Source organism: Thermochaetoides thermophila, assembly GCF_000221225.1.
Source record: "Thermochaetoides thermophila DSM 1495 unplaced genomic scaffold scf7180000011822, whole genome shotgun sequence".
Taxonomy (NCBI): Eukaryota; Fungi; Ascomycota; class Sordariomycetes; order Sordariales; family Chaetomiaceae; genus Thermochaetoides; species Thermochaetoides thermophila.
Window position 1 is genome coordinate 1,230,982 of NW_006383038.1, and position 22,496 is coordinate 1,253,477.

General features: G+C 55.5%; 9 protein-coding genes across 9 annotated transcripts; 4 read left to right on the plus strand and 5 right to left on the minus strand.

The window, feature by feature from the left end:
• Positions 1-866: 866 nt before the first annotated feature.
• On the minus strand, positions 867-3,329 carry CTHT_0067790 (putative ATP-binding cassette protein; the record flags this gene model as incomplete). Its single annotated transcript, XM_006697007.1, has 1 exon — positions 867-3,329. One exon carries the CDS (start codon positions 3,327-3,329, stop codon positions 867-869), a length of 2,463 nt encoding a protein of 820 aa, XP_006697070.1.
• Positions 3,330-4,795: 1,466 nt separating this feature from the next.
• CTHT_0067800 (uncharacterized protein) lies at positions 4,796-6,249 on the minus strand (the record flags this gene model as incomplete). Its single annotated transcript, XM_006697008.1, has 4 exons — positions 4,796-5,682; positions 5,736-5,936; positions 5,999-6,090; positions 6,152-6,249. 4 exons carry the CDS (start codon positions 6,247-6,249, stop codon positions 4,796-4,798), a joined length of 1,278 nt encoding a protein of 425 aa, XP_006697071.1.
• A 977-nt stretch (positions 6,250-7,226) lies between these two features.
• CTHT_0067810 (putative clathrin light chain protein) lies at positions 7,227-8,104 on the plus strand (the record flags this gene model as incomplete). The annotated part of the gene is made up of 3 exons (XM_006697009.1): positions 7,227-7,269; positions 7,341-7,570; positions 7,649-8,104. The coding sequence occupies 3 exons, from the start codon at positions 7,227-7,229 to the stop codon at positions 8,102-8,104; spliced, it is 729 nt and encodes a 242-aa protein (XP_006697072.1).
• Positions 8,105-8,646: 542 nt separating this feature from the next.
• CTHT_0067820 (uncharacterized protein) lies at positions 8,647-9,396 on the minus strand (the record flags this gene model as incomplete). Its single annotated transcript, XM_006697010.1, has 4 exons — positions 8,647-8,705; positions 8,796-8,856; positions 9,121-9,205; positions 9,392-9,396. 4 exons carry the CDS (start codon positions 9,394-9,396, stop codon positions 8,647-8,649), a joined length of 210 nt encoding a protein of 69 aa, XP_006697073.1.
• A 726-nt stretch (positions 9,397-10,122) lies between these two features.
• CTHT_0067830 (putative late golgi protein) lies at positions 10,123-11,311 on the minus strand (the record flags this gene model as incomplete). The annotated part of the gene is made up of 3 exons (XM_006697011.1): positions 10,123-10,582; positions 10,641-11,216; positions 11,289-11,311. 3 exons carry the CDS (start codon positions 11,309-11,311, stop codon positions 10,123-10,125), a joined length of 1,059 nt encoding a protein of 352 aa, XP_006697074.1.
• Positions 11,312-12,220: 909 nt separating this feature from the next.
• On the plus strand, positions 12,221-13,156 carry CTHT_0067840 (putative calmodulin protein; the record flags this gene model as incomplete). The annotated part of the gene is made up of 6 exons (XM_006697012.1): positions 12,221-12,223; positions 12,365-12,421; positions 12,493-12,508; positions 12,666-12,791; positions 12,857-13,069; positions 13,122-13,156. 6 exons carry the CDS (start codon positions 12,221-12,223, stop codon positions 13,154-13,156), a joined length of 450 nt encoding a protein of 149 aa, XP_006697075.1.
• A 1,910-nt stretch (positions 13,157-15,066) lies between these two features.
• Positions 15,067-17,974, plus strand: CTHT_0067850 (AP-1 complex subunit gamma-1-like protein; the record flags this gene model as incomplete). The annotated part of the gene is made up of 4 exons (XM_006697013.1): positions 15,067-15,076; positions 15,289-15,601; positions 15,659-17,813; positions 17,888-17,974. The coding sequence occupies 4 exons, from the start codon at positions 15,067-15,069 to the stop codon at positions 17,972-17,974; spliced, it is 2,565 nt and encodes an 854-aa protein (XP_006697076.1).
• An 826-nt stretch (positions 17,975-18,800) lies between these two features.
• On the minus strand, positions 18,801-20,453 carry CTHT_0067860 (elongation factor 1-gamma-like protein; the record flags this gene model as incomplete). Its single annotated transcript, XM_006697014.1, has 4 exons — positions 18,801-19,776; positions 19,836-19,884; positions 20,108-20,294; positions 20,424-20,453. The coding sequence occupies 4 exons, from the start codon at positions 20,451-20,453 to the stop codon at positions 18,801-18,803; spliced, it is 1,242 nt and encodes a 413-aa protein (XP_006697077.1).
• A 460-nt stretch (positions 20,454-20,913) lies between these two features.
• CTHT_0067870 (mitochondrial 37S ribosomal protein uS9m) lies at positions 20,914-21,967 on the plus strand (the record flags this gene model as incomplete). Its single annotated transcript, XM_006697015.1, has 2 exons — positions 20,914-21,781; positions 21,876-21,967. 2 exons carry the CDS (start codon positions 20,914-20,916, stop codon positions 21,965-21,967), a joined length of 960 nt encoding a protein of 319 aa, XP_006697078.1.
• Between the last annotated feature and the right edge of the window lie 529 nt (positions 21,968-22,496).

Below are 22,496 nucleotides of genomic sequence, written 5' to 3' on the forward strand. Positions count from 1 at the left end.
TGTGAGCACCACTTTCACGGGGGGATTGGATGTCATATGACCTTCTAGATACGAGGTATTGGACGACAGAAACTGGGATTGGACTCAAGTCTCCAGAACATGTTCTAAACACGCACATCAAGGATACGGTTCTCAGATTTGTTTTTCTCTATACCCTCCCTATCTCAGCAAGTCCAGATCACGCAAAGGACATCTCACTATCAACCGAAGTTCAAAAGCAAACATTGGATCTATTCCTTACCGGAAGACAAGACGACTACCACCCACCGAAGACGCCCTCGCAATTGTTGCCCAGCCGTCTATTCATCCGCCCCTAGCTAGTGGTTTCCTTCTTTCTCCTTTCCTTTGTATATTCATATATCCCCTCAAATGTTCCAATCCTTGGTAAATACATGGTAGAAAGTTTAAAGGACTGTTCGAGCGGAGATATGTTTCCGAGTCTCGAAACAGACAGGAGAGAGGTAGGTAGGCAGAAGGAAGAAAGGAAATACACAAAGGGGGGAAAAAAAAAGAAAAAGAAAACAAAAAAGGAAGAAATCAGTTGATCAGGTTAATGTACAGAGGGGTCATACATTACATGTTTGACAGTTCATTCAAATATTCGACGTTAGTATTCGACGTTAGAGCTCTCCTGGACAGTCTCTCTGCCAGGAACTCGGAGAGTGTGCATATGTGGTTATATGTGCGTATGGATCTTGTATCTGTTGTCGGCTTGTTGCCGAGGGGAGATGAAGGGGAAGGGAGTCGGGTCTCCCTATTCCCATCGGTCCCATAATTTAATAATCAAGGCGAGAAAAGGGGAAAAGGGAAAAAAAGGGGAAGGGGAGGGTTTAGCGCCATCAGATGAAACGCTACAAGCTTGCAGTTCAAGCCCTCTCCCTCCTCCCCCCCTCTCCCTCCTCCTCTTCCTCCTCAACCAGTTCCTCCTCAATCTCCTCACTCTCCATAATCCTCGGTCCCGCCGACGGCGTCCTACACTCAGCCGGCACCTCTCCGCCACTCATCTGCCACTCCATCAACTTGCTAAACGCGCTCTCCTTATTCGCACTCAGCTCGGCATACGTGCCGACCTCCGCAACAGTTCCCTCGCTACTTAACACAATGATCCGATCACTCCTCTTAATCGTTGACAGCCGATGCGCAATCGAGATCGTGGTACTCCTCCCCTTAAACAGCTCTGCTAACGCGCTGTTGACCAGCGTCTCGCTCTCGGCGTCTAGTGCCGACGTCGCCTCGTCTAAGATCAGGATATCCGGGTCCTTGAGCAGCGCGCGGGCGATCGCGATCCGCTGCTTTTGACCACCAGACAACTGCGCGCCGCGCGCGCCAACTTGGGTTTCTAGGCCGTCGGGGAAGTCGCTGATAAACCCGCAATTTGCCTTCCTCGCCGCAGCGACGATCTCAGCCCTCGTGGCATCTGGCTTGCCGTAGGCAATGTTCTCTGCGATGGTGCCGGAGAAGAGGACGGGTTCCTGCGCGACGACGCCGATGCGTCGACGCAGAGACTTGACGTTCATGGTGGAGATGTCCACACCGTTGATGGTGATGCGGCCGGAAGTAGGGCTGTAGAAGCGGAGGAGGAGGGACGCAACGGTCGACTTGCCGCCGCCGGAGGGGCCGACGATGCAGACGTTGCTGCCGGAGGGAATTTCGAAGGTCAGGCCGTTGAAGATGGAGACCGCCGGGCGGGTCGGGTACGAGAAGTGGACGTTTTCAAAGCGGATGGGCCCTTGGGCGGAGGCGACCTTGATGCCGACGGTAGAGGGGATAATGGGCTTGCGGTCTTGGAGTTCGAAGAGCCGGCTGGCTGCGCCAACGCCCTTCATGAGCTCGGAGTAGAAGCCCGAGAGGCCGAAGAGAGAGGAGCCTGCGAAAGCGGTATACATCATGAAAGAGGTCAGGTCGCCGAGGGTCATGGTGCCGCTTCTAACGAGGTTGCCGCCGACGATGAGCATGGCCAGGATGGTCATGTTGCCTGCCCAGGAGGTAGACGCGAAGAAAGTGCCGGAGATGATGGCCTCGCGACGGCCGAGGGCGAAGATCTTGCGCACCTGGTTGCTGTACCGGCGCAGTTCCTGGATCTCGCCCGCGAAGGCTTGGCTGGTCTTGATGTTACCGAGTCTCTCCTCGCCGATCTTGGTCAGCGTGCCCACGTTCTTCTGCAGCTGCCGGCTGAGACTGCGCATGGCGCGCCCAAAGAAGAAGGCGCCTAGCGCGATGGGAGGAGCCATCACGAAGATGAGCGACGTCAGCTTGGGGCTGAGCCAGGCCATCATGACGAAGCCGGCTGCACCACTGACCAGCGCGCGGAGACCATCCGAAATGTTCTGCGTGACACTCTTTCCGACGATGATGGTGTCGGAACCAAGGCGCGAGATCAGGTCGCCCACGCGGTTGGCATCGAAGAACTCGGCGTCCTGGATATACGTCCTCCGGTACAATTGAGTCCTCAACCTAGCAACAACCCGCTCACCAACCATGCGCAGCAGGACAATCCGTCCAAAGTTAGCGCAGGCACCCAGCGTCAGGAGCATACCCAATCCGATGAAAAATTGGCGCATGGTCAGACCAAGCAGGCGCACCTCATCCATCTCGCCTTTGGTCGACAGATCCAGAATCCGGCCAACCGAGAAGGGGATCGACATAGTGACAGCCGATGAAATCAGCAGCAGGACGAACGCAGCAGACAACCACTTGAGCTCCGGGCGCGCAATCTTGAGCAGGCGCCAAATCTCGGCCATGCCGGGCTTGCCATCACGTCCTTGACCCTTTCCTTCCTTAGAGAGGCGCGCGCGCATGTTGACGTGCGCGGCTTTGGCGGCCTTTTCGCTGAGCTGGAACCCTTGCGTGTGGTTGTATGCCGGCGTCTGTGTCGTATTTGAGGGAGAGGTAGAGGTAACCGTCGTAGTGTCTTCTTCTGTCTTAGACTTGTTCTCTTGCAGCGTGGACCGCGAGGTCGACAGCTGTCGGAGAATGGTCATGGGGGATGTCCACCTCGCCATTGTCGTCGCGACGCTCGAAGTCGTCGTCAGGCCGAGCCATTGGCTCGTCCTCAGGGGCATCGAGCCCGTCGCGGAGATCGCAGAGCGGGTAGTTGGGGCATCGCGAGCTCCGGTCTGGGAGCAGAACGGACGAATTGCTGTCGGCTTGCTAATGGGGATAGGCAAGGCGATTCGAGCGGGGGTAATAGGAGAGATTGTCGAGGCAAAACCGAGACTAAGGGAGGAAGGAGAACCAAGGGCAGGATTCGTCGCCGAGGCGAGAGCGTGTTCAAGTTGAGGGAGCAGCGCGGCGCGGCGCACGGCCGCAGCTGCCGCTCCCGGGATCATTGTCGCAGCTCAAAGGCTCTCGTATCTTCTTTCGGGGCAATTCACTCCCGAGCAGTTGTCGTCGCCGTGGAGTCCCTGAAGCTGTCTCTGGCTACTACTGTGCGATGGGTTAGTGCTGGGGAACTCTCAGGCCGGAGGTGCCGCGGTAAGAGGTATTTGTTCCGAGGCCCATGCCGACGCTTGCTCCGGAAAGTGTGGTTGGCGGCACGGCCGTTGTGTGCAAGCTCGAGGGGTTGAGCAATGGGTTGGCAAATGGAGGGGTAGTCGGCTGGCGTGGGTTGTGGGATATGGTTCGCGGTAGCAGGAAGAGGGACAAAAAAATCCGGTAAGGTGTAAAATCACAGGCCAAATGTAATGTCCAAGACATTCCATTCGACTGCATGCAGCTGGCAGCGAGGCCAGTCGGAGCTTCGGCTCAGGCGGGTCCACCCGCCCCCCCCCTCCCTTGTCCGTCATTTTTCTGAGCGAATCGGCCTTAACTTGTCGTCATCGGCTCCCGACTCTGCCATCTCGGCCGACCGCTTGGCGAGGCCAAGACGTTAGCCTACAGTAAGGTTGAGTTCCTGACTCTTAACTCTTATGTTTGGATATGTTCATTTCGTTTCATCTATGAGAGACTTAGGTATCATATGTGAGTATTAGAATGCCAAATCGAAAAAAAAAATTGCATTTTCTGAGCTTCTCAGAGGTGTGCACAGTGCGCCTGAAACTTGTGCTGACGGCCGGAGGTAAATGCCTGGGAGTGACCCCCTTACTCCCCCTCACTTACACCCATGCCCCTCCGGTTTCTCCCTTTCCTGCAAAATACCTTTATGGTTTAGGATTGTTATCTATGTGCTCGAATAAGTGAAGATAAGAGTTAATGGTTAACTATACGGAAGAGAATCGTGATGCCTTTACATTAAATTTCAAGGTGTGTACACATAATCTGCTTGACCCAGTGTGTACTGTGTAACGGAATTGGGGATATAGATAGCACTGGCAGCATCGAAGATTGGGAGGTCTGCATATGGTAGTTGAACTTATTACTTCCATCATAAAGAAGTAACAACAACAACAAAAATAAAGTTTATGAAAATTGTCCTCTAATCTTTCATTTGGGCTAATCCCGAATTTATTAATGCTGACCCATTACCATAACCCTTGAGAGCCATGCAGCAGCAATCGAGCCTTACTTTCACCAGGACAAACACCACGAAATACTACTCCATCATAGGAACCCCCGCTCTTCCCCCCCTTCCCCCTCCCCCCTTTTTCCTTTCGTCGCTACCAATCATCATATATCTTCCTGCTGTCCTACCTAACAACAATCCTCACCACTCATTCCAGGTAGTCACCAAAGTTAACCATCAATCCTGAAACACTCCAATCACGCCCAAAAGCAGCAGACAACCCCCAATATGAACCTTTTTTTTTTACTCACTCTCATCATCTCCCGAGTTCAGAGCTCAGGGCTAGAGGAAGCTCTACGACCCCTGCCCCTGACTCTCGCTCCTAAGCATCTCCCTCACCTCGGCATCAATCCCATCATCATTGCCCAGATCCGGAAAATCATCATTCGCAGTCGCATCGCCAATCTTACGCTTTTTGTTCGCGGTGCCCACACCGTTGTTCATGACTGGCACAGAGGAGTACTGCGACGCTAGATTAGATAACATCTCAATACCTGGTGCACCGGCACTCAGGAAGGGGTTGGGAGCTGCAGTGGTCTGGGAAGCAGAAGGAATAGAGGTAGGAGCAGGGCCGACGTGGAAAGGCACTGCCGCAGGTGGCTGATTGGTGCTCTGGAGATCGCCCGAATGATCCTGGATGTGAGGCGGAGTGAGGGCCTCGACCTGGGGACGGTCGGGCTCAGGGACCGGCAGAGTTGCGGGGGCACCTTCGGCAGGGACAGAAGCGCCATTGCCGTTCCCTGAAGCACCGGCGACGATAGCACGTTCGATAGCCTGCTTGCGCTGCTCGACTTCGGTCCTGCGCGCGCTAAGCTCCATCATCTTCTTCTCATCGGTAGCGAGCGCGTCGCGGGTGGTTGCAAGGATCTTCTCCAGCTCGCGGATCAGGTCGCGCCGAGCCCGGATGCACTCGGTCACGGCGCCCTCGGCATTGGCGAGAGTCTTCAGCAGGCCGTTGAGACGGGCGGCCTGGACAGGAAGGGGAGTGGTCGCGTTGGCGGTCGGATCGGAGAGCTTGTCGTACTCGGCGTTAGCATTAGTGACGGCCGTTTTAGCGGGCTGCAGGCTCTTAGTGACGGCCAGCTGGGGAGCAACAAGAGGCTGGAGTTCGGAGGGGATAGAGGGAGCCGAACTGCTGAAGCCACCTCCGAAGGGGGCTTGGGGGCGGCTGCGATCAATTTCTGTCCAAAGTCAGCGCACTGTTTGTAGTTAGAGTGAGATGAGTCCGACTCACCCGCAAACTTGGCCTCAATGTCCTGGAGAATGTCACGATCAAAGATACACCGCTCCTTCCAGACGTCCAGGACTCTGCGCAGCTTAGCCTGGATATCGGGCGGGGCACCCTTGTATGCGAGGGCTGTCGCATCCGCGATGTAGGGAGAGAAGGCATTCAGGAAGTCATCTTTGTGCCGAGCCTTGGACTGCTGGGTGACCTCTACAATGTGTTTTGTGTTAACACCTGGACATAATACTGAATTTAGGGCATAGTTCACTCACCATTGGCAAGGTAGATCATGTTCAGCCTCTTGTGGCTGGGCAGGTCTTTCAACTTGGTCAACCACAGGTGGACAGTCTGGGATGCATGTCGGCTGTGAGGTGTTTAGTAACTACAGACGATGACCAACTTCACTCGACATAGTGCGGGCTTACCGATGGAACATGATCCATTGAGCCGTAGTTGCAATGCTATCATGGCTCTCATTCAAAGCTGAGAGCTTTGAGAGAACCGCATCGTCGGTATAGGCCATGGTCAGGGGAGAGTGTGATAGAGTGTGAGTTCAGGAAGTTAGAGGATGTAATGAAAGTCGCAGTTCAACTCGCAAGATGCTGGGTCAACAGTGATTGGTTAATGTTGGAAGTAAACTCAGCAGTGGTGAGTTAAGTCGTGGGTATAAATCTGGAATATATCCTGGCTGTTGATACCGGCCCAAGTGGTGAGGCTGCTATTCCAGGTTTGAGGTTGTCCAGTGAGGGTTGGGGTGTGTTTCCAATCAGGAAAGCAGGCAATTGTAATTACAACAAGGGCCGTGACATCAGCGACCACTGTGGACAGCCGGCAGAACCTCAAGACTCCTTTGCTCTGCTTCTATATCTTGCAAATGCAACAGCAAATGCAACTGGTATCACCCGCCTTTGCAGTTGGCATCCAGATCTCAATGCAGACAGCAGCAGTGGTCAATCACAATAGTCCGTAGTCCCGATGCTTATCTATGCTGATGTTGGGATGCTCAGACGCTGTCAGTCACCACTGGCCAGAGACACTGCAGCTATCCTCTGTGCGATTTGGATGTTTTTGTTTTGGCAGGATGGGGGGGGGGAAAAACTGGAAAACAGGAAGAAGAGGTGTGAAAGATCAGGAACAACGGAAAGTCAGAAGAAACCCATTTTGGAACAAGTTCCAGCGAATTGCATCGCAGTGGCCCAGGTGCGCCCTGCATTTCGCACTAGCGCTATCGCATAAATGCATTAACCAGGATCCTCCACCCCGGTACAATGATGGAAGCCCCTGTCCGCCGCCCAGTAAGCCACATCTCACTGGCGCAGCCCAGCGGCACCTGCCTGGCCACTATGCTGGCGCCATCATCGAAACCCACGTCCATTTCGCTTCATTCCCCATCTCTTTCCTGGCCCGTTGTTCAACCGTCAACACTGCGCTTCTCCTCTTTTGACAGCATTTCTGCCATAAGAGAAGCCGGGGCCATTATTAACAATCAAGCCTTCCACCATGGCCGACCGCTTCCCCTCGTTGGAGGAGTTCGACTCCGGAGGTAAAGCATACTATCCCCTCCTATTCGAACCCCTGGTTATTTTGGGCCACAGACTTACCGCGCCGCCACAGTCCAGACGGAGATCAAGGACGTTGATATCGGTGACATTCCGTCAGCCAGCAACTTCCTGGAGCGCGAGAAGGCCATCCTCGGCGAGGAAGCCAACCGGTTCGCGACGGTCGAGGATGCCGCCGCCATCGACGCCGGTGACGACCTGCTCGGCGGTGGCGACGTCAGCATGGCCTCCCCCGGCGCTACCGCGCAGTTTGAGTCTCAGTTCCCCGATATCAGCGCAGCTGAGGTAGGAGAGGAGGAAAGCCAAGCCAGCATTCTTCCCAGACCCCCCTGATGTTAACTATTTCTCTCCCCCAATTTCTAGGCCGCAGCCCCGACGAACGTGACCATCACCGGAGGCCCGTCCATCGTTTATAACTCCGGCTTCACCACGACAGTCGAAGACGAGGAAGAGCCCGAGGTTATCCGAGAGTGGCGGGCCAAGCGCGACGAGCAGATCCGGGCGCGCGAGGAGGTGTTTGCGAGGCAGCGCGAGGCAACGATCGCCGAGGCGCAGCGCAACATCGACGAGTTCTACGAGAATTACAACAACAAGAAGGAGAAACTGATTGCGCAGACGCGCCGCGAGGCTGAGGAGTTCTTGGCCAAGCGCGAGGACACTACCTCCGGCGGCACCAGCTGGGAGCGCATCGCTAAGCTGGTAGATATCAGCGGTAAAGGCGCCAAGGGCGGCGCGACTGGCTCGGGCAAGGAGCGCTTCCGTGAGCTGTTGATCAGCTTGCGCAAGGATGAGAATGCTCCTGGTGCCTCGGGCTACTGAAGGGAAAGGAGGAAGGAGTTGTGTTGCTGCGTGTGAACTGGTGAAACTACTGCCCGGACGCCCTTCCGGACTACCCGACCTGATATCTGATGACGTGTCCGCCCTTTTTGGGCTGAGACATACCATAGAGCCACCGACGACCCACGATCACCAACCGACTGGACAGGACCGCACTTAATGTACCTTTTAGACGAGGAGATAGGGAAGGGGGGGGAGGCGGGGCGGCAGGGAGAAGGCTCGCTATCTGCAAGCACAGGAATATTGTCGGGCATTTAGCAGTACAAGGTGTTAACAAGCGCGTAATGGAAAGAAAGTGATATCCATCGGCACCGAACACTTGTAAACCAACGACAACGCACATAGACATATCGGCCCGACTGGCTTCTGATTCTGGGTTGATTGCTATCAACAGTCCCCAGGGGACCCTGTCACTTCTATTTGTCTACCCCTCTCTCTTCTACATATACAAGCAGTCGCACTCCCATCTAGCAGGTTCTCTTTGTCCCACTCAACCACTCCACAACCGGGCGAATAGGGCGCGTTTAGTCGCTGAACCAGGTGTTGTGGCCGAAGATGCGGCGGCCCATGGCGTAGAAGGTGGCTGTAGGCAAGAGGTGCTCGGATCAGCATGGCCCTGGGAACGAGGGGACTTGACAACGACGACGATGGGGATCTAAGGATCGCGACGTACCAGCGGTGGTGCCCCAGAGGATGATGTAGTAAGGGGTCAGGTAGTACTTGCTGCGGGGGTTCTGTTGAAGACAAGAGTCGTCAGCATCGTCGTCCAACCTAACATCACATGCCCTCTCCAAGCGCAGATCTCCTCGACATCCAGCTTCCGACAGCCTCCCTCTCTCGTCCCATGCATGCAGTGCCTCTCTTGCATGTCCTTTCCTTCCTCTTGACACATCCCTCCTCTCCATGAACCATCCCCTCCTCCTTCCCCTAACCCCCCCCCGGATCCCAACCGTAAATATGACACCGTCAACCCGGCAACGACGGGGGAAACAACTCACAATCTGCCACAGGCGAACATGGTTCTTGTAGGCAGCCTGGTAGTAGCGCTGCAGCTCAGGGACGCGGTTCTCGCGGTTGATGAAACTGTATTGCGTGCATGGTTGTGAGACTCGTGGTTAACCGTGGTGCTCTAACTCTCGCTTCCAATCGTACGATTTGGCGGTTTTGCGCGCTAAATCCTTTTTTTTTTGCTGGATGGTCCCCCTCAATTGAGGGACACAAGCAAATCCATGATCTTGGGGAATGATGAGGGAATGCAGGGCAGCTTACGCCATCTTGAATGGTTTGCGCGGTGATGCGGCAGCGGGAGGAGGGAGGAGTGGTTGTTGTCTGGGTTGATGGTGGTTCGTGGACGGTTGGATCTCGGAACCTTGGATTGGGGGGGTGGGAAAGCAGCAAGTCGAGTGGTGATGATGTGGGTTTGCTTCCGGCCTGGGGCTTGGCACAAGCTGTGAGCTTGCCTGATGAGCCGGGAGTTGTCGGTATCGAATGCGCCGCGTCGATTGGTCAATTGGGGGGTGGGTGACTAAGCAAGACTAGGCTGGTCGGCTGCCAGAGATTTTGGGAGGGACGGAGGAGCTTGGGATCTTCCATCGTTCCTAGGCTCCACTTTTTTCCATGAAGCTTGTGAAGCTTCGGCGATGGGATTTTTTAAGCATCTCGTTTCTTTGAGAGTGAGATATGGGACAAAAGCCCTAACCAGACACTTCACTGTTCCCGAAATAGCAAAGTATAGAAACATCATTGATCGCCGAGGCAACTCAGTCATGAGAGACATCCACCATGTAAGATGCTCTTCCCAGATAATACGTACACTTCCCAAGCGCACAATGACTCCCATTCGCCTGTAACCCTCTACCCTCGAGTATTCCTGATCTAGTACATGCAAAAATAGAACGATGTCCCAACAGGATAAGGCTGAGCTCCCCAGCGGTAGACACGGATGTCTCAAGCCACATTATACCGGCCGTCTCTTGTTCGGCCCTTCAACTCCTATCATACTACCCCCGATGCTTCTTCGGCTTGATAATAAGCAGAATAACAACAGCAGCAATAAGCAGCAGCAGCAGGAAGATAATCTTCCGCTTGATTGTCTTCTTCTGATAACCCTCGGCGACCTTGAGCTCGCGCGCAGCCTCCTTGACGTCAGTCGCCATGCGCTCCACGTTGTAGTCGATACGGTCCAGCAGCGTGCCCTGGTCGATGACCATGGTCTGCAGTTCGCGGAACAGGTCTGACAGCTCGATAATACCCTGCGCGATCTCCTCAATCTCGCGCTCGCGCTGCAAAATGATGGCATCGTTGGACTGCAAGAGCTTCTGGTGCGTTGGCGCCTGGATCGCCGATTCCGAATAGGTACGGTCGGCATCGGACTCGAGAAGGGACGGGTTGTTACTGTAACTGCTTCCTGGGAAGGGGCTTGCTGCACGCTCGATATCGCTGGCCACGCCGGCCATGTCTCTGAGTTCTTGGTTGGTTAGCCTCTGTTGTGGTATAGATGATTCAGGGGTAGGGTTACATACTCTTGAGATATGCGCTCTGCTTCTTACGAAAAGCAGCGCTGGCCTCCTGCACCCTCGTAGCAAGGTTGACGCGTACATTCTTCGCCATAACCTCATCGGCGCGCGTCAGCTGCCCGCTGGCCTTAGCTTCACGCACCATCTGCTCGATGCGTAGAATACACCCACGACAGTCGTGGAAGCCGCGTGTGATCTCCTGCGTCAGGCGCTCGATCTCGGCCTCTTCGGCCTTCTTGGTATCGTCGTCATTGAAACCGGGCAGCACATGCTTCTGGTGCAACCGGTCCAGCTTTTGGGACTTGGTAGCAATCTCCGCCAGCTTCTCTGTCACCTCATCCGATATGTCGACCCAGCGCGGGGGGAGCACGTCCATCTCGATCACCGCATCGCCGTCGTCCACTGTGTCGTAGGCGCCTGCCGACAGCAAGCCTCGCCGGTCGTCGTCGGCTGAGAATAGAACGCCGCTGCTGGCACCAGCGCTACCGCCGAAACGCTCGTTAACTGGTGTTGGTGTCCGGCCATAGCGATTGCGATGTCGAGGATGGTGGGCGTAGGACTGCCGGTATGATATGTAGCTACAGGATGGAGAACTTGATGTTAGTCTACAATCCCAGCTTGTGTCTGCCGCATCAAACCCAACTGCTTACAGGTTGGTGCGGTCTCGCCACATGGCGGACACGGAAAGGGGTGAAGAGTCCCCTCAGTCCGCCGTTGGTGGGATAGTATCAATGGGGAGAGGGGAGCTGATGTGTGTGCTGGCGAGGGTCCGGACAGCGCTGCATCACATTGTAAAACGGTCACCGCAAATGCGTCGGCGCACAACCGAGCTCCTTGGTGGTCGGAGACCTGAAGAAGGGATCGAGGAGGAGCCTATGAGAGCTTCCGAGGTCCCCTATTTGTTCGACTGGTCGCCTAGCACAAAGAACAATGCCGCTGTGGATGGACAGGACCGCACGGCTGATAGCTGAATGGGTCGAAAACCAGCGTCCCAGTCACTTGCAGCCTTGCAGCCTTCGAGCCTTGCAATCCTCAACAAAGGACGGCCACTTTTAACGGGGGGGAGGGGGGGGGATGAAAGGCGGCCCGCTTTGCGGTACTCGACGACTTGACGCGTGATGGGACAAAGATGCCAGTTGGCTGCAGCTGCTAAAATACGCTGGGCAGGGGTGCCTTAGGTCAGTCTTGGTCCTTGTTAGAAAGGTCTTGGCAGGCTCGCATTGTGGAAAAGACGAGGCGGAGGGTCCAACAAAAAGGCAGCAACGCGGCGAGCGCCTGGAACCCGACGGGGCCCGCAGAGACGAGACCCTTGTCGAAATAGCAACCCATCCCTCCTTTTTGGAGGAGGGGGCCCCGCTTCCTATGGTCCCGCCGGGCTCCCGCTGCTCCAGTGCTCACAGATCAAGTCTCCATCCAGGCTTGCGTCCGCCAGCCGCCGTGTTCATCATCCAAACAACCCAGTTCACCCAGCAACATCACCGCTGTTCCCGTCCAGACCCTCTTGCACATCTCCTACAACCATCCACATCTCCCATAGCGCATCTCTTAACGTCGTTCGCCCGCTCAGATTCCCACAATCAACATGGTCAGTCCCCCTTCCTCCCAGGCGCCGCTCGCTGCCCGCATAAGGCAACCCCGCGGCAAAGGAGTCGGGTTGAAGGGGGGTTGCGAAGTGTCGGGCTGCGTCCCTACGAGTTCAATGTACTGACTATATCTTCACCGACAGGCCGACTCCCTTACCGAAGAGCAGGTTTCTGAGTTCAAGGAGGCCTTCTCCCTCTTTGTATGTCATCCTTCTCTATTGTCGAGTGCATCTTAACTGGCTTCAAACCGCGGCGCTAACCCCTGGAATAGGACAAGGACGGCGATGGTTAGTCTCCCTGTACCCGCGTCTCTGACTCTTGCAGCATCACAACCCTATCTCATCAGAGGTGGTGTTGCGTTCTGCGCATGCACAATCGTTGCCTCTTACGTGTCTACAACACATCCCGACTCTGTAATAAGACATATGCTAAGCCCCTGAGCAGGCCAGATCACAACCAAGGAGCTGGGCACCGTCATGCGCTCTCTCGGCCAGAACCCGTCCGAGTCGGAGCTGCAGGACATGATCAACGAGGTCGATGCAGACAACAACGGTACCATTGACTTCCCTGGTATGCCCCCCCCCCTCCCCCCCTTTTCGAACTAAATGATCCAGGCAACGCTAACAACCCGCCAGAGTTCCTGACCATGATGGCGCGCAAGATGAAGGATACCGACTCGGAGGAGGAGATCCGTGAGGCCTTCAAAGTGTTCGACCGCGACAACAACGGCTTCATCTCGGCGGCTGAGCTGCGTCACGTCATGACTTCTATTGGTGAGAAACTCACCGACGACGAGGTCGACGAAATGATCCGCGAGGCCGACCAGGACGGTGATGGGCGCATCGACTGTGAGTTGCTCAGTCATCATCCCCCACTGCCATTGATGCTAACTGTATTTAGACAACGAGTTCGTCCAGCTCATGATGCAGAAGTAAAGGCCACGCCGTCATATCCCCTCCCACAAACACCCCTTCAGGGCAATGCACTTTTCTGTCTTGGATTTTCTTGTCTCCATGTTCCCGAATGGATATAGGTAGTTCGGCACGGGCAGCCTGCTGCAGGAGAGTGCGTAGCCTCAGTCAGTGTGTGCCCCCATCCATTGAACTGAGTAGCAGCCTCCTTTCCCTTAGGAAACTATCCTCCAACCATTACCTCATTGGTTGTGTGATAACTCTCGGGAACTGAACGATTGTCAGAGGTTCTGGGCTACCTGTAAACTGGCTGAAACGCAGGGTTGTTTCCGGCGATTCCATTTTATCATCGTCTTTTCTCCTTTCCCGCTTCGTTGGCTTCATAGCATCGTTGCGAGTAACCCTTGTCGTTTGGATCCGCTCCCGTAGTAACCTTTTCTCCTTGACAATGAAATTTGCTCTTGAAGGGGATCCGGTGAACTTGACTGCTTTTTTTTCTTGATCCACTAGTGACATCGTGCGTAGATCTAGGGAGATCTCTCATGCAGTTTCCCGTGCACAAAACCATCGTTTTCCCAAAATCCGATCGCTATACCTACCATGTACAGTAGCTCCGTGTCCCAAGAAACGTCGTCAAGTTGTTCGGGAAGTTCTCGGCAGAGCTTGTCTGGTTATCACCCGACGTCGGCAGCGCAGGCGGTCGCATCGTGGGTGTCTTAACCGCGCAGCCGGAGTGTGGCAGTGCTAGACTAGCGGCATCCTTATGAATTCTGGTCCAACCCCTCTAGCGGGCAGGTCCTGTGCCTTGTCGGGGTTTCAGTCTTGTCCACGGGTATCACTTCGACAACCGTTGAAAGTTGTGGTGGTTTGACAGCTGCAGCCCTACAAAGAAGCTAAGCAACTGCCAAAACATTCCGCTATCGGTAGGGCTGCAGAACGGAGGGCACGGGCCAGACTGTGTGGGTTTGGCTGGTGTTAAGGTATTAGAAGATAATGGATTGGTAGCTTTGAAGAATGCCTATCTTTTCAAATGCTATCCCGGAGAGTGATCACCCCTACATCGAGTGCTCAACTTAGGCTTTACAAAACATAGGCCCCCCAGCTGTTCCTTGGGCAGTAGACCGTCAAGCATCGAGAGGCGGATAAGGCCATGCCCTGGACTTTCTCCCAAGCTTGCACTGATGACAAGCCATTGTTCTACAAGGCGAAACCAGAAAAGTTTCGGGAAAATGTAATAAAAGCACGTCTGACATCTGATATTGTTGGGAGGTTAAATTCTCCTAGGCCACCAACACTTTTTGAGACCAAGGGACAGAGGATACGGATTCGTAGAAGGGGGTCACTGAGATGATGATTTTGGAGCTTCTCACCGTGGTGTGCTATACGGATTACACTGACCACGAGTTTAGATTAGCGATAAACTTCCTCAAGCATCCATAAACACCAAACAGAATGGCAACTTTATAGCAATTACGGGGGATTCCGAGTCTTGAGAGCATCTCTTTCATCTCTTGTCCTTCGATCTCATCCCTGTCATGGGTTCAACAAGTGCTTGCACCCACAATGCCCCGCGTCGGCTGTCGACCTTGAATTCAGTTGGCCCAAGCGCTAGCCCGCGCGCCCCCCCCCCCACCACAAAACCATAGCTCAGGGGCTTTCATGCCTCAGGCATCAGGATTACTCAAACGGGCAAGACAGTCCACGCCGCCTGCCGCATTGCCCGATGCCCACCGAGCCAGGACGAGGGCGAACACGGACCACAGACCACATCGCCTATGAGAGAGACACCTTTGGGGTCGTGATGCGGCCAGCAGCAAGCATCCACTGAAGCAACCCACCGCCCAGACGAGCGCTTTCGCGGCCGCCGCCCTCCAAATTCCAACCTGGTATAGCATCCGTCTTCAGGCCCCTTTGCGGGCCCCCAGAATTTCAACATGAGCTCCCGTATGTGATGGCGCCCGTGCCCTTCTCCTGCCTGCACTCTGCCCGTCCGTCTTGTCGTCTTGCTGTCCTTCCCCTGCCTGCCTGCATCACCATGATCGCCATGCATGAGAAGGATGAGTGGATGGAGGATGGGAGAATCGAGCATACATTTTTCTTCACCTTCTGTACCAACAACCGTATATACACAGCCAGCCCCCGCTGACCCCGCCCAGTCAAGCAGTTCATCCGCAACGTGCGCGCCGCGAAGACGATCGCCGACGAGAGAGCCGTCATCCAGAAAGAGAGCGCCGCCATCCGCCAGAGTTTCCGCGAGGAGAGCCACGACCCTGCCGTGCGCCGCAACAATGTAGCCAAGCTGCTCTACCTCTTCACCCTGGGTGAGCGCACCCACTTCGGCCAGATCGAGTGCATCAAGCTGCTGGCCTCGCCCCGCTTCGCCGACAAGCGACTCGGCCACCTGGCCACGAGTCTGTTGCTCGACGAGAACCAGGAGGTGCTGACGCTGGTGACCAACTCGCTCAAACAGTAGGCCCGGATCTACATATGTCTAGGTAATCCAGATTAGGGGGCTAACGGAGGCAGTGACCTGTCACACTCGAACCAATATGTCGTCGGCCTGGCCCTGTGCACGCTGGGCAACATCGCCTCGGTCGAGATGTCGCGCGACCTGTTTAGCGACGTCGAGAGCCTAATTCAGACGGCGAACCCGTACATCCGGCGCAAGGCAGCCCTCTGCGCCATGCGAATATGCAAGAAGGTCCCCGACCTGCAGGAACACTTCCTCGACAAGGCCGCCCAGCTGCTGGCAGACCGCAACCACGGCGTGCTGCTGTGCGGCATTACCCTGGTGACCAGCCTGTGCGAGGCCGATGAGGCTGAGGGCGGTGAGAATGGCGTCGTTGAGAAGTTCAAGCCGCTGGTTCCCCAGCTAGTGCGGACTCTCAAGTCGTTGGCGTCGTCGGGCTATGCGCCAGAACATGATGTCACCGGTATTACAGATCCCTTTTTGCAGGTCAAGATCCTGCGTTTGCTGCGCGTTTTGGGTCGGGGTGATGCCCAGGTGTCGGAGCAGATCAGCGACATTCTCGCCCAGGTCGCTACCAATACCGACTCCTCAAAGAATGTCGGCAACTCGATTCTATACGAGGCTGTACGCACGATCCTTGATATCGAGGCCGACTCAGGCTTACGCGTTCTGGGTGTCAACATCCTCGGCAAGTTTTTGTCTAACAAGGACAACAACATTCGCTATGTCGCCCTCAACACCCTGCTGAAGGTGGTGGCTATCGAGCCGAACGCGGTGCAGCGTCACCGCAACACTATCCTTGAATGTCTACGCGACCCCGATATCAGCATCCGCAGGCGAGCTCTCGACCTCAGCTTTACGCTGATCAACGAAAGCAACATCCGGGTGCTGATCCGGGAGCTTCTGGCCTTCCTCGAGGTGGCCGACAACGAATTCAAGCCGACCATGACCAGCCAGATCGGCATTGCTGCCGACCGCTATGCGCCCAACAAGCGTTGGCACTTCGACACCATGCTACGCGTAGTGACCCTGGCCGGCAACTACGTCAAGGAGCCCATCCTGTCGTCCTTCATCCGCCTGATCGCGACGACCCCTGAGCTACAGACCTATGCCGTGCAGAAGCTATACGCCAACCTGAAGAAGGATATCACTCAAGAGAGCTTGACTCTTGCGGGAGCGTGGTGCATCGGCGAGTACGGCGACCTGCTGCTGCGTGGCGGGCAGTACGAGGAGGAGGAGCTAGTGCAGGAGGTCAAGGAGCACGAGATCATCGACCTGTTTTCGACCATCCTCAACAGCAGCTATTCGACTCAGGTCACAACCGAGTACATCATCACAGCACTGGTCAAGCTCACAACCCGGCTGTCTGACCCGGCGCAGATCGAGCGCGTGCGTCGCATCCTCGCCAACCACCAAACCAACCTTGACGTCGAGGTCCAGCAGCGCGCGGTCGAGTACACCAACCTCTTTGCCTACGAACAGATCCGGCTCGGCGTGCTCGAGAAGATGCCTCCGCCCCAGATCAAGGAGGAGTCTCGTGTGTTGGGCGAGGCAGCCAAGAAGTCGAACAAAGCGGCCAATCGCAAGAGCAAGACGCTCAAGCCCAAGGAGGAGGACCTGCTGTTCGATCTGATGGGCGATAGCGGTGCTGCGCCGGCCCCGGCGCCCGTCAGCGGCGCCAGCAACGCCGACTTGCTCGCCGACATCCTCGGCGGCGCGACCTCCCCTCCTCCCGCGGGGGCGCCCACGTCTCCTGCCCCGACTCAGACCAACGTCGCTGCTATCATGGACCTCTTCTCTCAACCCGCTCCTACAGCTGCTGCGCCGGCCTTGGCTGCGGCTCCTGCTGCCGCGCCCAGCTCGGCAGCCGACCTCCTCGCCTCGGTCGTCTCCACTCCCCCTCCGCAACCCACTGCCCCCGCAGTACCAGCCGTGGCGCCAACCGCAGCCGCAGCAGCGCCGGTCGGCCACCCGTGCTACGACAGCAACGGTCTGCTCGTCACCATCACAGTGCAGCGCAACGCAGAGGGCGCAATCCAGGCTGTTGCACGGTTCAGGAATACCAACCCCGCTGGGGTGGTGTTGTCGGGTGTCGGATTGCAAGCGGCGGTGCCCAAAAGCCAGAAATTACAGTTACTGGCTATTTCACAGAGTGAGTTGGGAGTGGGGGCAGAGGCGACGCAAGTAATGAGGGTTTTGGGGTGTAAGGGGGTAAGTATTTCCCAAATCAGTATTACTAAAAAAAATTCGTAAATGAAGAGACGCTGACTAGAGTGAACTTACAGCCGCTTAGGTTGAGGCTGAGGATAGGATACACACATCCTACGGCGGGCCAGGTGTTGGATGTGGTGAATTGGACAGAGCCTTCTTAAGCTTAAGGCATCATCATTATCATCATCATATACGCATTGCAGGGGCTTGGTCGGGATGAGTCAGGAGAGGGGTGGAGTTTAGGGGAAGATACAGGAGATAATACACCCAGTAAGATGCGAAGTCGACGCACAACTGATTCGTACTAGGTAATGTGAGAGAAAGGGTTTAAAGACACACTGGAAGAATAAGGTCAAAGTCCTGACTTGTGTCCCTTGTTAAGTCTGGAGCATGAAAGCTATACAGAACGGTTGTGTTTAGACTGGGTAGGAAGGTAGGGAGGGGGAATATTGGGTACAGTGATTTGTAGATGCCCTTTTAGTTGAGGATAAAGGAGCGTCGCTTGAAAAAAAAAATAGCAAATGATCTCAAGAGACTCGGAGGTATGTTACTCAGGGGTCGAGTGATCTATGCTTGGGTTGCCCCTCAATAGCAGCCAATGTTCCCCAAGAACGACGAATATTTTCAAGGGGACAAGGGTTATAAGCTCTATGCATACCATAGCAGAGTCGGAAGCCATACACTCCACGGCGTCAAGTCACAAAATGACCATCATTCATCATAGAATTTCATTCATCATCAAGCCCCGCATAGAGGCGGCGGCCAGTGTCTATTCCGTAGACTTGTCATTGTTTTGTATGAGCCGACAAGTCAAAGGCAAGCTCATGAACAAGAAGGCTCAATAAACCTATCCCAATTTCCCAACAAATCCTATTCCCGTTCCCGTTCATCAGTCATGTACCCATAGTTTTCTAGCACACCGCCACTGCGGGCGCCCGATGCGCTCGAGGAAACAACAAACTTTTATTTCCGGTTGCTGTTGGTCCTTCATTTGAAGACCTTGCCAGCGGCGTGGGGGTACTCCTTGCCGTCGACGACAAGGGGGCGGTCCCACGACCACTGAAGCTCGACGTACTCCCGGTCGGCCGGGTTGTTGGGGTCGAGCTTGGTGAACTCGTAGCTCTCATAGTCAGGAGCGACGTCGAAAACGGGCAGATAATCCTGGCCGCGGATGAGGAAGGCACCCTCAATGATGGAGTCGTTGTTCTTGCCGAACACGGAGGCGCAGCCGAAGAGGTACTTGCGGGAAGCCTCCAGGCGGTTGTTGAAGCCGCCGATGAGGTTGCTCGACATGAAGGTGAGGGTGAGCTCGTCGTTGTACTTGTAGCGCACCTTCCAGAGGGAGTACTCCTCGAAGTTGACGTGCTCCCAGAACCACTTCAGGGCATCGGGGGTCTCCTGGTTAGAGTACTGGCGCTTCCACTCGTCCAGAGGCATCGAGGCCTTGGGGAGAGACTCAAGAGGATGCTTGGGCTTAGGGGCCGGAGCAGGCTCCTCCTCAGCGGCAGCGGCAGGGGCCTCCTCCTTCTTTGGGGCTTCCTTCTTGGCCTCCTTCTTGGGAGCCTCAGGCTTCTTGGGAGGAACGTTGGTGAGCTTGGGGGTATCAAGGAGAGTGAACTCGGGGGCAACGGCCGAGTAGACGGGCTGGTTATACACGGTGGTGTACCAGCGGGTGACGTGGGGGTTCTTCTCGCGCCACTCCTTGTCGAAGAAGTACTCGAAGCCGCGGGCAATGATGCCGGTGGCGAAGAGGTCAGCCAGGGTTAGCCGCTCGCCAACGAGGTAGGTCTTGTCAGCGAGGTGCTTCTCAACGATAGCAATAGCAGCAAGAGCGGCCTTGGAGGACTCCTCAACGGCCTTCTTGTTGTAGGGGTCCTTGCCCAGGAGAGGACGGAACCAGCCGCCGAGCTTGGGCAGAACCTCGCTGTTGAAGTAGGACATCCACTTCAGGATGGAGGCATAGCTATAAGCTGTGTCAGTGAGACGGGTCTGATTAGGTGGATCAGGCGAGGTGTTTCTTACTCCTGCTTGGTCTTGCCAAGGAGGGTGGTCTTCTCATTCTGAGAGGCGACTGTGGAATTGTTAGCTCTGTACTCTCGTGAGCAAGCAAGTAGTAAACAATGAGGCAGAAAAAATGACAATCAGAAGTTAGAACCAATTCAACATTGTAAATGTTGTTCAGATAGGGATAACTGTTACAAACGATGTCTAGGTCATCATTGTCGCGGGGCTAGCTGCCCTTGAGAGCGGGCTACTGGCCAATTGTAGAAAGGACACGAACTAGCGTCACTTACAATAGACGGCAATGGCAATGCACTCGGTCAGGTTGAAGCCATCGGCGCCGGCGAAGGCAGGGACCTTGCCGATGGGGTTGACCTTGAGGAACTCCTCAGAAGGGTTCTTAACGTCGGTCTCAACCTCCTCAATCTCGAGGTTGTTGGCCTTCGCGACAGCGCGAATGCCAGTGGTACGGGGGTTGCCCTAAGCCGATCAATGTCAGCAATTGGTATACTGTCGTTCGCGCAATTCCCAAAAAAAAAAAAAGAACAGTGGTTATTGTCACTGGAACATAGGTATATTGATTCCCCAGACATCAATGACTGGACTTACCGGATAGGAATAAAGCTTGCCGAACGCCATTTTTGCTTGAACGACCTTCGGGGAAAGCAAAACGGTGATTCAGAGAGGGATTGCGAGTTCAAAGGAAGCTCTCGAGGGTTAAAAACGGTGATTCAGAAAATTTATGCGGCGGGGTAGGTGGTCGCCGTGGGGACAAAGCAGGCCAGGCTAAGCTGACAAGACAGATTCTGATTGGTCCCTTGCTCAAGGCTTCAAAGCTTGGCATGAGACCACAAAACTGGCCTGAGCTCCCAGGCGACATTGCTTGCAGGAAAACTGCGGGGCCGACACCGAGGGGCAGCAAGGCCACAGGGCCCTTGCACGCGGGCTTGGCGCTGGAAAAATTCACCGCGGTTGTTCCGGCGAGAGGTGAGCGCCAAAACGTTGCGCAGGTCCCGATATTCAGATAGGCCCCGACGACCGACGACCGACTACCCCTCTGGCGCGATTCTGGGGGTATGACGGGAGACGCCCACACAACATGATGGCCTCTACAACACGACCAGGGCTCGTATCCGCCCTTCGGGGCGTCTCTCGGCGCATCACGAGCAGACAGTGCCGCTCACTCGAACACCAATTCCGTCTACTCTCCATCAGCACACCGTGCTCCTCCGATATGGCCCTCGAGCCCATCAAACCCGGGTCTGCCGACATCCAGGCCGCCCCCGAGATCGATCTGGTCGCTCTTGCGAAGAAGTACCGGCTTGCCGAGCATGCCCGCACCGTCCCCGCTTCTCCGTCCTACTTCTCGAAATCACCAAAGTTCAACGACGCTTTCGTTCGTGTTGAGGCTCTCTACCGGAAATACGGCCACCTGCCCACCCTACCGCCGGCCGACGTCGAGCGGGTCGCCTGGAAGAGGCTAAAGGACGCCCGAACAGATTTCAACGAGCGCGTCAAGGCGACCGACTACGTCAGGTGTCTGTTCATCGTCAAATCGTTACACTCGATCCACCCGGACCTGAAGCCGGCCGAGGTGACGGAGGCGCTGCAGGTGTTCAAGCGCGACATCCAGGGCTTCCTCAACAAGCCAAAGCCGGTGCCTATCGACAAATACGGGCGCGCCCTGGGCGTCGGCAAGAGGAAGGCGTCAACGGCGCGGGCCTACGTGCTGGAAGGTAACGGGGAGGTTCTGATCAACGGCAAGACGCTGGCCGAGTATTTCGGCCGGGTCCACGATAGAGAGACGGCCATCTGGCCGCTGACGGCGACCGACCGCATTGACAAGTACAACGTGTGGGTGCGGGTCGAGGGCGGCGGTACGACGGGCCAGGCGGACGCCATCAAGCTGGCGATCGCGAAGGGTCTCTTGGCTCACGAGCCGGCTCTGAAGCCTGCATTGAGGAGAGGTAAGTGGTATTGGTTGTGGCACTCTTCTTCTTGCGCTGCTTTTGTTGGTTCCAGACCGCGCGAGGGCCTTGCTGATGATACCTCGCTTTTCAGCCGGCTGCATTACGCGCGACCCGAGAACGGTGGAAAGGAAGAAGCCCGGCCGCAAGAAGGCCAGAAAGGGCCTCACGTGGGTCAAAAGATAGCCGGGTCGCTTGGCGCCAGCCTGTATGCGACGGTTGTTATGGACTTATCTGGGCTTTGCATGAGCGTGTGTCCCATCACGGTCTTGTCCGCAAGCTGCTTGCGTGTATGTATATCGGCTACACCTCCAATAATTGTACAATATATGGCGTCGGGGTTTCCCAGATCAGCCTTTGAACCGGCTTTATGAGTCGGCAGGCCTATCGGATCCGGGTTTGGAGAGTCGGGTGTAGACGGCATGAACGTTGTTGTGTTGGATAGGGGGGCAGTCCGTCTCAGACGAAGCAACCCGGGCCAGGACCAGTGATTGGATGAACCTGTCAACACCGCATGGCGCAGAGTATCGTCATCTTGATCAACGCCGGGATACAATAAAGCTGCGCAAGAATACAACTTCTAGTTGTATCGTATCCTTCGGTGATTGTGTCCGGTGTTGGGCATATCGCCGTTGCATCCAAATTTCTCCTGATCCTCAAAGCGTGCTCTCTTATACCCCCTGAAATTCTCTCATACGCTCATACATAGAAACTT